The 16,563-nt window shown below is 43.1% G+C and overlaps 1 protein-coding gene across 1 annotated transcript in view; it reads right to left on the bottom strand.

Moving 5' to 3' along the window:
- Positions 1 to 5,902: 5,902 nt before the first annotated feature.
- The window catches only part of UAP1L1 (UDP-N-acetylglucosamine pyrophosphorylase 1 like 1), a 165,999-nt gene continuing 155,338 nt past the window's right edge, over positions 5,903 to 16,563 (bottom strand). Inside the window, exons 8-9 of the mRNA XM_069241458.1 lie at positions 12,096 to 12,162; positions 5,903 to 6,505 (exon numbers count right to left, since the gene is read on the bottom strand). Of these exons, the coding sequence (XP_069097559.1) occupies positions 6,434 to 6,505; positions 12,096 to 12,162 (139 nt within the window). The 3' untranslated portion in view covers positions 5,903 to 6,433. The remainder of the gene's footprint in view (positions 6,506 to 12,095; positions 12,163 to 16,563) is intronic.

Raw genomic sequence — 16,563 nt, 5'->3', positions numbered from 1 at the left:
TATGGCAGTCATGTTGTTCGTCTTTGGGACTGTGCTCCCCCAGAGCTTGAAGAAGGCTTTGAGGGCTGAGAAGAGTTAGTAATTACAACAAGTTGATTTGACTGATGCTCTTGGACTGGAGTTATGGGGTCTAGATGCCTGCAGCAGTCATGTGCCTGAGTTGGGCACTCCAGTTCGGTAAGTGAGACATCCGTGGTAATGATCACCTGCAGAAGAGGATCAAGGAAAGACATGCTGAGCAACAGATTGGTATTATTCCACCATCGGATAGTAAGCAAGTCTTTGCTTTCAAAAATACTAGATTCTCCCAATCGCCCTCCCCTTGTAACCTTTGCCTGCCATCACTTTTAAGAGTGGATGCATATGCAACTTATGGCAATGCAGGATGCCGTTATCCCCAGCCACTATATTATCTTCCTTATAGTAAGGGGACGTCTTCTTTGGAATGCTATCACCCTCCCGGGGTTGGGGTATGTTTTCCTTGTAAGTGTTGAGCATGGACCCTACAAAGGATTGGATCAGTTGGGGCTAGAAATTTATTTTTTTCCACAATGATGGTGAGGTCAGACTAGTAAGGACATCAATGTTTGAATGTGTGCTAGGCATGGTCTGGGTAAGCTATGTGGTAGCAAGGTGTGGAATTTGAGGCTGTAATCCCTGTGAACAAGTGAAAATACCCACAGTTCTGAGGTTATTTTTAGGAAGACCATCAATCTTCTTGCAACAGATGACCAAGGAACGTGGGGTAAGAAGGGAATTGACTGCCTTGGGGTTAAGGGTCCCGACTACAGCCACGTTTGTCAAACCCTTAATCCCTGTAACCATCCTTTGTGAAGGCTTGGCGCATTGGGTCTCCTCAAAGGAGAGCTGCTGATGCTGGTAGGATTTCCATTGGCCTGAGGCTGCAGCTTTTGGCTCACCCTCTGGACTGATGCCTTGGAAAAGTGGATACAGGGGTAGAGAACTGGATGGCATCAATGCACTTTGCAATCTGTATCTTTTTTTTTAGCATCCCACCTACCACTTCTGGGACAAAGAGATGCTTGCTATCCAAAGGCACATTCAGGAGGTGCTGTTGCAGATCCAGCAGGAATCTTAAGCCAAGCATGCCAGCATAACGGGATGCTGTTACTGATGTCTTGGGGTGCTGTTTCTGCTGTATCTAGAGCACACCTGCTAGCATTTCTAATAATCTTGTCATATGCACCTGACTCCTCTTCCTGTGGGCCTTGGAAGGTGCATGATAAGCTCCTCCATCTCCTCCCAATGGTACCTGTTGTAGTTCAAGAGGAGGCCTATGGAACTGGTAATGCTGTACTGGGTGGCGGTACCCATCGCTAGTCAGTAGTGTCAAGGCACTGGCTCTCCTTTTCAAGTTGAGGTGCATCCCATGTTCTCTGCACTGAAGCTCATTTGTGTCCAGTATGCACAAGCATACGGATGGGACCTGACCCAGGAAGAAGACTGAGTTGTCAGAGGACAGCATAACCTTCTTTTCTACCCTGGGGGTAACAACTTTCACTTTTACCAGCGCTTTCAAAATGTCCACAGGTGTTCTTAACAGACCCTGCAACAGAGGGGGGTATTGCATCTTCCTCTCCGTTTTGGACAGTGTTAACATGATGAAATCATCCGAGTCTTGCACCACGTGCATTTTTATGTTATAGTGCTGGTTCCTTGCAATGGAAAGCACAGCAGGCTTTGCAGGAGGTCTTGTGGTTGGGCGAAAGACAGAGATTACATGCTCCGTGTGGGTCAGATCAGGGGTTCTTGGCACTGCAGGTTGGGCAAAACGGAAGGGCTTGAGTTCCATACCCTTTTAAGTCATACTGTGAGATAAGACCAGAGATGTCCATTGTCATCTGCGAACAGGAGTGCCTAGTTATAGTGCACCGACATTCGTCAATCGTGGTGCCTTCACAGAAGAGTCGTGGGGTTGTGGAGAAAAACTCTTGCAGGCGCGGGCAGGTGTTGCTCTCAAAGTCCGAGAGTTTGAAAGATTGGCCCCAATCCAGTGAGGAACCCACCAGACTCTAGAGCTGGCACTCGAATGTCTGAGCCCAATGGCTTAAGAAAACAATCAGAGGCGGAGCTGTTGTACTAGTGCGGACCAAAGGAATAGGCGTTGCAACTATCGACTCCATCGACGAAACAGACGTTCCAAATGTCTGCCCCTAGCAATAGATGGCGGTGGCTAGCCTGTAGGAGTTGAAGTTGTTTGAAATAATGTTCTTAAGGCAGCTTGGCCAACATTAGCTTGTTGCTTTGAAAATACATCTACACAATAATGCTTTGTAAATGTATGAGGAGTAGAACATGTGGCAGCTTTACATATATCAGCCATTGGTATGTTTCCCAAGAATGCCATAGGCACACTTTTCTGAAGGGCTCTTTCTGCAACTGAGTCTGGCTGTGGAAAGAAGACTAGCTAATTTCACTGTTTGGTTTATGTGAAAATGTGATACCACTTTTGGTAGAAATTTGGGATTTGTCCTAAGTACAACTTTATGTTTGTGCACTTAGAAAAAAGGTTCTTCAAAAGTGAACGCTTATATTTCACTAACTCTTCGCAATGAAGTAATAGCTACTAGGAGGGCAACCTTCCATGTCAAACATTGAATCTGACAAGAATGCATGGGTTCAAAAAGTGGGACCATGAGTCTGGTAAGAATGATATTTAGATTCCAAGTAGGAACAGGTGGCGTTCTAGGTGGAATAATATGTTTTAATCCTTCCATGAAGGCTCTTATAACTGGAACTCTGAATAGAGAGGTGTGTTGAATAGTCTGCAAGTATGCTGATATTGCAGTAAGATTAATTTTAATGGATGAGAAAGCTAAATTTGATTTCTGCAAATGAAGTAGATAGCATACAATATCTTGTATTGATGCTGTAAGTGGATCAGTATTTTTAGATTGACAGTAGTAAACACATCTTTTCCATTTGTTAGCATAACATTGTCTAGTGGTAGGTTTACGTGCCTGCCTGAGCACTTCCATACATTCTAATGAATGTTTTAGGTATCCAAACTATGACTTCAGGAGCCAAATCGCTAAGTTGAGAACACTGGGGTTTGGATGTCTGATTTGACTTTTATTTTGTGTTAACAAATCTGGTCTGTTTGGAAGTTTGAGTGAGGTACTACTGACAGGTCTAGGAGTGTGGTGTACCAATGTTGTCGTGCCCACGTTGGGGCTATGAGTATCATGGTCAGAGATGTCTGATGTAGTTTGTTGACCAGAAAGGGAAGGAGTGGGAGAGAGGGAAAAGCGTAAGCAAATATCCCTGGCCAATTGATCCATAGAGCATTGCCCTTCGATAGGGGATGTGGGTGTCTGGATGCGAAGTTTTGGCATTTTGCATATTCGCTTATTGCAAATAAGTCTATTTCTGGTGTTCCCCACTTTTGAAAGTACTTTTGAAGTACCTGAAAGTGAATCTCCCATTTGTGTGTCTGTCGGTGGTTCCTGCTCAGGAGATCCGCCAGCTGATTGTGTATTCCTGGAATGTATTCTGCCAATAGATTAATAATGTGATTGTGCACTGCCCATTTCTATATTGTCTGGGCTAAAAGGGACAGTTGAGATGAATGTGTCCCACCTTGTTTCTTCAGGTAATACATGGTCATCATATTGTCTGTTTTTATCAGAACAATTTTGTGTTTGAGAAGGGGTTGAAATGCTTTTAGGGCAAGGAACACAGCTAATCATTCTAAATGGTTGATGTGAAAATTTCTCTGTTTCGAATCCCATTCCCCTTGAATGGTAAGGTTGTTGATATGAGCTCCCCAACCTATCATTGATGCATCTGTTGCTATTGTGGTCTGAGGCACAGGGTCTTGAAATGACCGCTCCGCCATTAAATTGCTGAGATTCCACCACTGAAGGGACGTGTGCGTTTGGCAGTCCAACAACACTAGATCTTGCAGTTGACTCTGTGCCTGAGACCATTGTTGTGAGAGGCATTGTTGTAAAGGCCTCATATTGAGTCTTGCATGCGGTACTATTGCTATGCAAGATGCCATCATTCCTAGAATTCTCATGATAAATCTTACAGTGTATTGTTGATGTGGCTGTATTTGTGGTATGAGATTTTAGAAAGCCTGTATCCTTTGTGTATTTGGATATACTAGGGCTTTTTGCGTATTTAAAATAGCACCTAGATAAGGTTGTACTTGTGCTGGTTGAAGGAGAGATTTCTGGTAATTGAGAGTAAACCCTAGTGTGTGTAGGGTCTCTATTACGTACTGAGTATGTTGTTGGCATTGTATAAAATTGCTTGATTGTATTAGCCAATTGTACATGACTGTGTTGCCTTCTTATGTAGGCTGCCACTACTGCTAGACATTTTGTGAACACTCTTGGAGCTGTTGTTATGCCGAATGGCAGAACTCTGAACTGATAATGTTGTCCTGCTATGACGAATCTGAGGTATTTTTGGTGAGCTAGATGGATGGGTATATGGAAATACGCATCTTTAAGGTCTAAAGCAGTCATGTAATTTTGTTTTTGTAGTAGGGGAATGACGTCCTGCAGGGTTACCATGTGAAAGTGTTCTGACAGGATGTATAGATTCAGAGATCTGAGGTCTAGGATGGGCCTGAGAGTGCCATCCTTTTTGGGGATAAGGAAGTATAGTGAGTATACTCCTGTTCCTTGTTGAGAATGTGGGACCAATTCGATTGCTAGTTTTAGTGGCAGCAATTGTACCTCTTGTTGTAATAGAACATTGTGCTCTGGGGACAATCTGTGGTAATGTGGGGGAATGTTTGGAGGGGTAGAAATCAGTTCTAGGCAATAGCCATTACGGATAATTGACAATACCCAATGGTCTGTGGTGATGCTTTGCCAATGAGAGTGGAATTGCTGTAGTCCTCCCCCCACAGGAGATGTGTGGGGTAGAGGGATGGTAAATAAGTCACAGTTTGGATGGTGTAGTGGCTTGTTTTGAGGTTTGGAACTTGCCTCTGTTTCTAAAATATTGGCCTCTGTAAGACCCTCTAAAAACCCCTCTCTGATCTTGTTGCTGCTGTTGTCCCTGCTTTGCCTGGGAGGTAGAGGCTTCAGAGGATTGTGGTTTAAAACCTTCCCCTAAATTGTTGCCTGCGAAAGGAGCCTCTATATGGTGCTGTGTATAATGCTCCCATTGCTTTGGCAGTGTCTGAGTCTTTCCTCAGTTTTTCTATGGTCATATCGACCTCAGGATCAAACAAATGTTTTTTGTCAAAAGGCATGTTAAGTCTGGCCTGTTGGATTTCTGGTTTCAAACCAGAAGAACGTAGCCATGCATGCCTTCTTATAGTAATGGCAGTATTGACACTTCTGGCTGCTGTGTCCGCAGCATCAAGGGCAGACCTTATCTGATTATTGCTTATGGCCTGACCCTCATCTACATTCTGCTGTGCCCTTTTCTGATGATCCTTTGGGAGGTGCTGTTGGAGTTCTTGCTCTAACGTATCTGGCTAGAAGTGCTCGCGAATTTGCAATTCCGCATTGCCTGGCCGCCTCTGTGGCCACTCTCCTGCCAGCAGCATCAAATTTCCTACTCTCCTTATCAGGGGGAGGAGCATCCCCTTAGGATTGGCTATTAGCCCTCTTTCTAGCTGCACTCACTACCACTGAATCTGGAGGGACCTGGTGTGTGTGATGTGATGAGATCTGCAGCTACACATGCCATTGAACATATAGCTATAAAGTCTTCTTTCCTGAGCCATACCTCCAATTAAGGTTCCACTCCCCTTGTGCTGCTCCAATAATTTCCCTTGTCCCTCCCCCTGCACATTCTGCCTTTGCAGTAATGTAACACCACTATCCCACTGCTCTTACACACTCTATCTCCCTTTATTGTGCCTTTCAACTACTCTATACCCACCATATAAATGCTTTACAACAGGTCATAACACTTATTCTCTTGAAAGAAGCAGTTGAGGCACTTTATTACAGTATTCTAAGTTGTATGACAGCAAGGCATTAATTCACAATGTAAAACACCGCCCCTGCCTGGAAAGTTTGTCACAAATATTTAATACCTTGACCATCCTTAATCATGTACTGAGAAGCACTTGAAAATCTAGAAAAAAGGCATGTAAAAACAAGAAGTGAATCCTTATGGATGGCATGACTGTTATTTCATTGTCAGAGGATACTTCTAAGGGTCATGTGATATTCAGTCTCTGTTTCAAATGAAGGAAAAAGTCAGTGTTGTTACTTTCCTGGCCCAGAAATGCAGAAATATAAAAGCCTTTGGTAAAAACAGCTGAAAAGAAGTGTACACTCATTGGGAAACAAATTCTGAGATCCCAAGAATATAATTTGGCAGTCTGAGATGATATGCATTTTCTAAGTTCGCAACGAGTTCTTCTTCACGAGCAGGGATAGGCCCCCATATGAAGATGCCACAAGAAAATCTGGACACTGTTGTCAAGCATTTCCCATCAGTTGTGCTTGGTTTTATTGACTATAAACGGAGAGGTAAAATCTTTGGCCTTCATGTATAGGTCCAAACCCTGAAAATCAAAAAACAGTATGGGCGGATTAGTTTGCAATATGGAAACACTTTTCAGATAAAGAAACCTGGCATTCAAATGAATTAGGTGTCCCTTTAGGACTTAAAACCTGAACAATAATTTTCAATGACAACTGAAAAAAATAGAAGGAAAAAGACAATAGTATTGGAATCCCTTGGCAGAAGAGCCTGTTTAAACACCCAACACACCATATCTTCGGTCTACTCTGCAGAATAATTAGTTAATGATAAATATGGCTTACCATATTAGCTCTTGGTGAATTAATTCATACAGTGCAATTACTTCCAAATTTTCAGAAGTCAACTTTGCAAAATTTAAAATAAAACAGCAGCTCTGCGAGAGTTTACAATTGCCATTGCATAGCTACAATGTGGTATTTACATTTCAACATTTGATACAATTTGCAGTACCTTGTGTGAAACTCTGCACATATAGCTTAACAGCAAAAAACAAGAAAATACGATCAATGGTTAACAATGCTATGTTTGCTTTTAACAATACCAGCAACAAGTCAATTAAAAGAAATACTACAAGGTTCCTCATCTGTTAATCTTTTCTTTAGTCCCCATCATGGGAATTTTTAAAATAGTGCTTTTTGTGTGGTTATAACTCATTCATACATGAAATGGTTATTCCCTCCTTTTTCCTCTTTCAAAAGGATCCCCTTTCATTTAAACAGTATGCTCATACACTTCAGCGTAAAGTGTGTCAGAAAGTTATGTGATAAAGTATTGTAAATATCAGTTATAATTATATTTAAGGCCAAAGGAATAAATCTGAAGGAAGAGGTTATTTGTAAAGAAAATAAAACAAAAAAGGATAGTACGCTATAGTAGTGGGTATTTAGTCCTTAAACATTTTCACAGGCTCAAAATGTGGTAGCATAAGCAGTCAAATGTGTACATTCTACATGTCAAAATAAGACAAAGAAAAGTTTGCTAATTTAAATAATAGAGCTCCACATAAGGCTCTCTCTACAGATTTTGAAGGTTACAATAGTTACAGAAATAGCCATAAAACTTAAAAAACAAAAACAACAAAAAAAAACTGAAAAACAACTTTAAGGGAAAATGACCTATGTAGTTATTAGATGAAAGCCACCTACTGGGTGTCTGAGGACTCACAACATCGCAAAGGCACCTTCTCTGTTCATTGTTTAGATTTCATCTACAACCCAGGATTTCAGGTTGCACACCAGGAAGTAGTATTGTTGTGATCTTTATACTAGGAGTCAATGATGGATAGTTTAAGTGTCTTTCAAGACAGACACAGAGCACATCCCAAGGGAACCTCAGGCAGTCCATTAAGATGAAGAAGGAATGGAGACTGGATTTGCAGATCAAAAGGTGTATTTTGTTAGTAGTTTGGATATTTGGTCTTGAGCCTCAAAACTCCTTTGAGTGTTGGTGTGACAGAAAAGGAACATTTGCATGGGACCAGACGTGAGCCCCTGCCCTAAGTGCCATGGCAGTGGTGATATCTAGATCCTTGGTACAATTTTTTGGTCATGAGCAAACATGGATCGTGTGTTTGTGCCATCACCTAAGACTACCTCACTGATTGCGATAGGGTTAGACCAGAAGAGGTACATCATGCACTACCTTCATAGTGGTGGACGGCTATCACCCTTACTGGTGGATAACAAGTATGAGCGCAATGTTGGCAGCATGTTATTTATTTATATAGTTAAGTAATCAAGTAATATAGCCAGGCCACCTGGCCTGTGTTATAGGAGTGGGGCCTAGTGACCTACTAATCTGACGTTCTGCGGCTGCATGCTCAGCTAAACCTTGGCCAACATCAGGGCAGATGTAGGAAGCATGTTGGCTGTGCATGTTGTGGTGCAACTCACTGTTATGCACACATGCTAGTGTATGCAACAGTACATGGATAATGCGCATGCATGTGGGAGTGCTCCGGTTTTGTATGAACATAAGCCAGTGTGTGCTACGGTACATGCAGGCAACCCATCATGTTTAAGTGCATAGCGGTTGTGTGCATGTGTACCCAGGACGTGGTACAGTACTTAGAGGCCTACAAGCAAATTCACAAGCAGAGTGCCTGTCAGTAGCGCAGTGCATGAGGGCCTGAATGTCCCATACTGGGAACCCCAAGCTTACTGGAGTAACATGAGAAGGCAGAGATCCCCCCAGACAGATTTGTGGATTGCTGTATTGCTGAGAGCTGGGTGGGACACACTAAAATAAGGAACAGTCAGGCTTTTTGGTACTCTTCAAAAGGGCTCTTTGATTCTGAGAGATGTCACTGGGCAAAGGGGCCAGGACACATCTCAGGGAGGAGATGGGGCTGATAAGAGAATCATAAAGAGCATATTTATCTGTAATCTTTTGATGCACATATCACTGAGGCAGCAACCATGTGTAATCCTCTCCTAACTCTCATTGCCTGTGTTTTGGGCTATTACATTTGGACACTTTCCTGCTGTGACAGACTGCTATCTGGAGGAAGAGCAAGACAGAGGAAAGGGCACTTCAAAGGCGGCAACCTACATAACACAAACTTTAAAAAAAAAAAAAAAGAGACACTAAGGGCCTCATTACGAGTCTGGCGGTCCTTGGACTGCAAGACTCGATGTGGCACTCAGACTGCCGCCGTCTACAGGGGGATCCGACTACCATTTTATGACTGTGGCAGAGCTGCCGCGGTCCAACTCCCGGCACCGCCAGGTTGCCGTCAGCCGACAGCATGGTCGTGCCGGCGGTCTCAATCCGTAAAGGATTACAACTCGCGTTTCCGCCAGCCTTCGCATGGTGGTCCCACAAACACTGGCAGAAAGGGGGTGCCAGGGGCCCTATGGCAAGGGCAGTGCAGGGGCCCCCATGGACAGCACCGTTGTGCTTTTCACTGCCCGAATTATGGGCTGTTGCACCCGACGCACCGCAACACTGCTGCTGGCTCTATTACGAGCCGGCGTCAATGTTGTGGTGTGTTTCCCACTGGGTCGGGCGGAAATGCTGTTTCCACCCAGCAGGAAACTCGTAATAGGTACCGCAGAGGGACGGCCGCAATATGGTCCTCCTGACGCAGGACTTTGGAGGAGAGTGGAGGGCCAAAACCATATTGGTGTCTGAAAATGGATTATAAGCAAGAGAGCTTGAGACTCCTAAATCGTCAAACTGAGGCTGTACGTTAGCACGGCGAAGCTCAGCAAGAATTCTGTTTGTTGTGACCAGGACTGGGGACTAAGAGTGTGCCAGTCTCCCATGGTGGGTGACAAGACATCACCCAGAAGAGTCAAGAACACTCGCCTGGAGCACCAGCTTCTGCCTGACCCAAGCCCAGAGGTGAGAGAGTGCGGTCCAGTGGGGCTCCTGCTGGAGGGAGTGAGGTCGAGCTGAATAGATTCCAGCAGTGGTATTTGAAATTCTCGCCCCTTTGGACTACACACTGATCTGGCTGTGTTCCCCCTCCCACTGTCTGCATAGTCCACAACCCTTGTAAGTCAGATGAGGCTGTTGTTTAGAGTATGCGTCATCCCCCTTGGTGCCATGCTGAAGAAGAGAAGGGCTCTCACCCTATTCAGCCCCGTGACCTGAGGGGCACTGTTGCGATGTTTGTGTTGATTGTGATGCTTATTTGCCAAGTGGGAGCCGCAGCAAGGATTAAGCGTTGTCGCCTGGGGTACCGCTGTGTGAGAAGCACAGTTGCTCTGTGCTGCACTGTAACATGAGGGCCTTTACTCTGTATGTGTTGCTCACAACCCCTGTATGCCAGGTGGGGGCAGCAGCACAGATTGGTGGCCTTTACCCAGTGTACCTCTGTAGCCTGAAGAGGCCACAACCCTGGGTGCCCTGTCACAAACATCTGTGTGTCAGAAAAGGGCAGCGGTAAAGTTAAAGGGCGGTCGCCCTGAAGCAGCCTGTAGCCATGAAGAAAGAGCAAACCATGACCTGTTGAGGATACCGGTAGATCTACTGGTATCAAATAACCGCAAGCGATCTGGGGGAAAACCCTAGTACGTTTGCTAGAAAGGGAACCTGCTAACCTTAGTAACTGTCTTTTTTATTAAAGCACCTACATTCCTGGTTCTGGGAACCACAAATTATGATGTTCATTGTCAGTGGAGAGGTAATGCAAAACTGCAAGGGCAAAAGACACTTCACCAATATTTCATCATCTAAGCAAATACTTGGAAGACAACTATTTAAATAGTAGCATTTGCCTTTGGTTGAGTTCCGTTATGCACCTGGAACCAATCCACTGTTGGGTCCAGAGAGTGCCTGACAATACAAGACATCGCAGACAATATGACTTCTCCAACTGCATCAGTGTAGCTTGCCATGCTTAACAGTTGGTACCTATTATGCAACCAAGCTGACAGGCATGCTCATCATTGCACAAACAAAATGCAAGATGTAGATATTTGAAGGGACAATGGTTGAGTTAGCATCTCTAAATTGCACAAAGACAGGATTTTAATGCATGCACAGGAACACAAAAAGGTACAGAGCCAGAAATAAAAGGAAACTAGTGAAATAAAGGCTTTTGTACCCGTCTAGTCAAAGGAGAGATTAGCACAAAGTCTAAACATCCTTGCTTAAAAGAATAAAAAATGGAGGATGAGATGGAGGGTCAAATTATAACAAGTATTTGCAATGCAATAGGTCTCACGTTTGCTTGAGTTAGAGCTATTAGCGTTGTAAAATGCTAACCGGTCTTTTCTTGCCACATAAACTGAAGATGAACAGTAAAACAGTTTGACATAAGCAAGCCAAGCGCAGCAAACACACAAAAGGAAACAGAAGTTCGCTCGCAGTCAAACTTATCGGCATAAGTGCAAGTATCCATGTAACCAGCAAAAGTGTGATTATCCACATAACAGGGTCGATGTCATGCAAAGCGCACGACTACAGCCCAGCGAGATCGCGCTGCCTACGAAATAAAAAGAAAAAGTTGTCCAGAAACCATATGGAAAACAACGAGCCTCGTACGTTTTCAGTAGTTGACCGCTGCGCTTAAGGCGGGCTAAGCACCGGAAAAGGCATGACGTATACATGCCTTTCGCTAATGAAATCAAGCGAAGTTTAAAAGGCAAGCCCACGAACCAACCAAACTGATGGGCGTGGTTAACAGTCCACAAAGAGATTACAACAGGGACAGAGCGCTTTGCGCACTCAACCCTAAAAAGGGAGACCTGCTAACCTTATTCAACAATAAAGGACTCACACTGAGCCACAGAGTGGAGCCATTTGCTGGGCTCCCCAGCAATCCAAGTGCTGCTTACATGCTAAAGAGCCGGGCTCGAGAAACTTAAGTGCACGTGTGTTTGGACGGCTGCCTTAGGCTGTCCAAACACACATGCACACTTGGTGCACACAAGTCCTCATCCCCCTCCCGAGGCCAAGCCCCGCCCCTCTCTGCATCTACTGGCTGAGCCAGCAGCAGAAAAATAAAACAATATTCAAATATTGTTTTCTTTTTCTGCTGCTGGCTCTTAGCCAGTGGGGCGACGCTCCTCTGCCATTGCGGAGGAGCCGCCGCCACTGCTGAGAATCCATGAAACACAAAATTATTCCATATGTCTAAACAGACTACATATTGTGCTCACCTCTCCGAAGTAGGACACCAGTGGTGAAATCTCACAAACGGCTGGAGGATCTTCGTTTTCAGATAAACTAGAGGAAAGAACTGAAACAGTTAAATACCGGATATTCCTGCATCAGAGGAGAGCATAACATTAACATTATATTTTTTGATAGTCTTTACAATAACACAACCCAATTTAAATTGATTGTATGGTTTCTTTTCTAAATTATAAATTTCACAGGCAATTGGACTTGCATGAAAAGGCAAAGCCAGTTTCACAAGGGGTGAAATCAGGTTTTCAATAAGTGATTCTGAATCCTGTTGACAATTCTTGTCTACTTGCGTATTTGCCCAAATCGTGTCCCCCTACCAATCACCATGTGCTGTACACTTATCATCTGCCACCGAGGCACCTACAAAGTACACTTCTGTCCTGGAAGCATCTGAAAGAAAACAATGTGCAATAAAGTGATCTCTAGACAAGTGCAAACTTTAGTATGAATGATCTTTATTCAAGAGAGCAGCACAGAACACTGATGCATATTGTAAGCATCAGCCTCACAGCTCTCAGAATCATTGCTTACTCAAACACTAGACACATACTATACACACACCTCTATTTTTAAACAAAAAAACAATAATTGTAAAGGATGCCAATAACCTTTTGTTTACAAAACACTGCAGTAGAAAGCACATCCACACACAAAATAAACTGCTTTTGGTACACAAATTTCTCAAACGTTCAAGGCCCAAAAATGGTGGAGGAAACACCTCTCCAAATATACACTTACAACAAGGCATCCCTCAATTGTAGATGGGTGTTTCCAACAAGGACATTTCTTACAAGCTGGATCTAATTGCTTAGTGGACTAATACATCACTACAGGAACCTGTCTTTGATCTTATATTTGCTGGTTTGAGAACTGATTAGTTTACTCAGCCTTTACCTTCCTCAGGGTTTCTTCCAATCTCTACACACCGCACATACACTAGTAATTATTCAGAGGCAGATTTAAATTCAGAGTGTGGCCAGACAAGTCACCAGTAGCTGATTTTAATTCAAGTATTCCTTCTATCAGACTGCTGCAATAGATGCCCTAAATGCAAACTGTATACCTAGATCCGTCTGATACTCCATGTGCCATAGGACTCAAGCTGCACCTCAGTGATCTGGCCCAAGCAGGTGAAAATGGCCCAGGGTTGTTTGTATACCCATCTATAGGAGACATGGCCTAGAATTTTAGGCTGGACTGTTCTTACTGGAGCAGGATCAAGATTGATTACCATATAGCTCATTCTGGCTAGAGTGGCATCCTGAGTGGGAAGCTGGGGTTGAAGAAATTCAGATTCAAAGAAATATATTATTAATATTAACATATGCCCTCTAGCTGAACATAACATATGCCCTCTAGCTGAACATGTTGTGGCTCAGAAAATAGAAAAGCATAAAAGGTGCTGCAAAAAAATTAAAGACATATTCTCGAAACAGGTGATGGCACAGAAGAAAGGTGACAGACTTATTCACAGCAGTAGATTCTCAACAAATTCATAAGGGAACAAACTCAGAATGGGTGCCCTAGGGTTAAATGTTTACAACCAGAAAAATATGCAACAATAAGGATGTCCATTCACCCATTCACTCTAAGCTCTAAGCTCTGAAATTCCCAGCACTGTTAATTAGCTGTCCCTCTGGCAAGATGCCAATCAACTTCAAGGGTGTTCACCAACTGATTAGCAACTGGTAAGCACACTTTATAAGAGTGGGACTACAAATCTCAACTTAGACTTAAGGCAAAAGGTTAGGAGGTACACCATCCAGGAGAATGCATTTAAGTAAGTAAACACCACTACTCCATCCACCACCGACACTTACCTGGCAGTATAAACAAACATGATGGTAGACAGAGCTAAGTCATCCTAACTAAAAGTGGATTCCCTAGAAGTTAGAAAATAGTTTTCCATTTCTCAAAGTAACACGGAGATTACACCCTTTTGTATCTTTGAGGAACTGCAGTGTTTCCTGGGAATCCAAACTCTTCATCAATGGATTCTCTAGATCAATCAATAATCAAACTCTAGATCAACGGATTCAAGTTGATGAGAAGTGGGCAGGTTCCTGGTGATGTCAAAGATGAACGAAGCTTCAGGCAAGTGGATGAAAGAAATGATCAGGGTCATCTCCTCCAGGTACTAATACTTGGACTCAGCGGTGTCGAAAGTGCATTTTTACGAAAGCCTGAGCACATCATTGCTGGAGCACAGATTTGTATGTAGTGCAAAGGTTTTTCTGTTTAGAATTCTTTATGTACAATGCAAAAACAATGTGTTACATTAAAACACACAAAGGGAATAAGGTATGATACCCTCTAACAACAGGCCACCTACGGCGAAAGGGTTAACTTAAGCATTAATTAACTGGGCTCACAAATACTAGACTGGTTTTAGAGTTCAGAATTTACCCGGCTTAAGGAATGTAAAAATTACTGATAAGAACTATGTCACTCAAAGGAAGAAGAAAATATCCTACTGCAGTCGTTATGCTGACCCACCAGATGAACAAGATGAAGGCTGTGTACATGTTCACTCATCAACAAATGGTGAGGAAAGCACTCTGGATACGTTGCTACAGCAAATCTTTTTTTTTTTTTTTCTTTTTTTAACCACCACTCATTCTTTCATTCTTCAGTGCTATACCAGACGGGAGTATCAATAACATGATCATCCTAACACCCCCTAGCTTTGGTGAGACAGACCTGGTTCATGTACGTATGGCAGATGTTTAGGCTATCCTAAAACTTATAATAACCAAAAAACCCACAGAAAGAGATACCGCTTTCATCAGTATGAACATATTAGCAATGATAAACACCTGCCAAGCCACAAATAAAAATGTAATTGATAGAAAGGAAAGTGTGAAAGAATGAGTCATTTTTTTATTTCTTTCGGAAGGGGCCATCATGACATACCTGTTATAAAAGATAGCAGCAAGAAAGGCTGGTCTAAGATTATTATGCTTAGGTTTTGCTGTTTAGGGATGTCACCAAACTATTTTTCTTCTTTCTTTCTTTTGTTTCCTCTGGTTTTGTGTGCTTGTATTAAACGTTCAGGGCTTTGAGGCATGTTTTAGGTCTGATCTAATTATTTTATACACTGTAGACAATCTAGGAATATTAAAATTATATTTTATCTTTTAGCAGTGTTTAATTCTTTCACTGACAGGTGAAATGAACTGACTTAAAATGAAACATTGGCCATGGGGACACTAGGCAGCTATAAATGTCCACCATACAACAGGAGTACCACCTTAATGTAGTGAGGCAAAGAATGCAGAAAAGTATCATGTTTCAGGTACATTAGAAAGCAGGGCTACAACTGAATCTGGTATAATTCACATTTTTAAACGTTTCACAAGGTATTATACAGCTGTCAGGGTTAATCACCCCTAGCGTGTCTTAACATTCAGTAAGGAGTAGGTGAATTAACCCAAATTATAGCCAGGAATTTGTTTATCAAAATATCTGAATATGGCACTATTACTTTATCAATCCAGTAATGGTCCCGTAAAGCAGGCAGAGTCCTAACAGAATGACTGAGAGGAAATGGGATGTGAGGGAGGGTAATGAGATGCGAGTGTGAGTGACTTCAATACGCACTGGTAATGGGAAGACACTACACAAAATCCCTGCATTACTTCTTATATGTGCTTTATAATGATAAGTGCAAAAAACAACATGTTTTATAAACACTGTTAAAATACATTGCATGAGAGGTGCTGCTACTGCTCGAACAGCCAGGTCTTGAGAAGTTTCCTGAAGGTAAGGAGGTCTTTGGTCTGGCGCAGGTGGGTGGGAAGAGTGTTCCACGTTTTGGCGGCGAGGTGCAAGAATGATCTACTGCCGGTTGTAGTTCTGCAGAAGCGTGGGATGGTTGCAAGGGTGAGATCGGCGAGTAGAAAGAAAGCCGTCTGTTGCGGTATTCTGGTCCAGTGTTGTGCAGTGCTTTGTGAGCGTGGCTGAGAAGTTTGAAGGGGATTCTCTTGTTGATGGAGCCAGTGCAGGTTTCTCAGGGGGTCTGTGATGTGGCAGTGGCGGGGATGTCTAGGATGAGGAGTGCGGAGGCGTTCTGGATGCATTGCAGCCTCTTCTTGAGTTTGGCCGTGGTTCCTGCGTAGAGTGGCAACATTGGTGGATGGTCCATCAGTGATTAAATGCACTAAATCTGGTATCAGTTTCACTTTGTAACCTCAATGAGGTCAAGTCAGCATTCATTAAAACTCCGATCATGGATTTCATGAAGGGCCTCCTAAGGGAACTAGCACCAACATTCAATGCACAGAAAACCCACAGGTTACACAGACAGCAGACTAATTGACCTTAGGATCACAAGTCAGGTATTCACAGCTTTCTGACAAATTACAGGGTTCTGTGGATCAAAATGTAGGCAGGTGGCTAGTGGACATTATAAGTTTTGTTATGATGAAGGCAAAATGC

The sequence above is a fragment of the Pleurodeles waltl genome, chromosome 6 (assembly GCF_031143425.1).
Source record: "Pleurodeles waltl isolate 20211129_DDA chromosome 6, aPleWal1.hap1.20221129, whole genome shotgun sequence".
NCBI lineage: Eukaryota > Metazoa > Chordata > Amphibia > Caudata > Salamandridae > Pleurodeles > Pleurodeles waltl.
The sequence above is the reverse complement of the archived record's forward strand: the minus strand, read 5'-3'. Positions and strand labels throughout refer to the sequence as shown.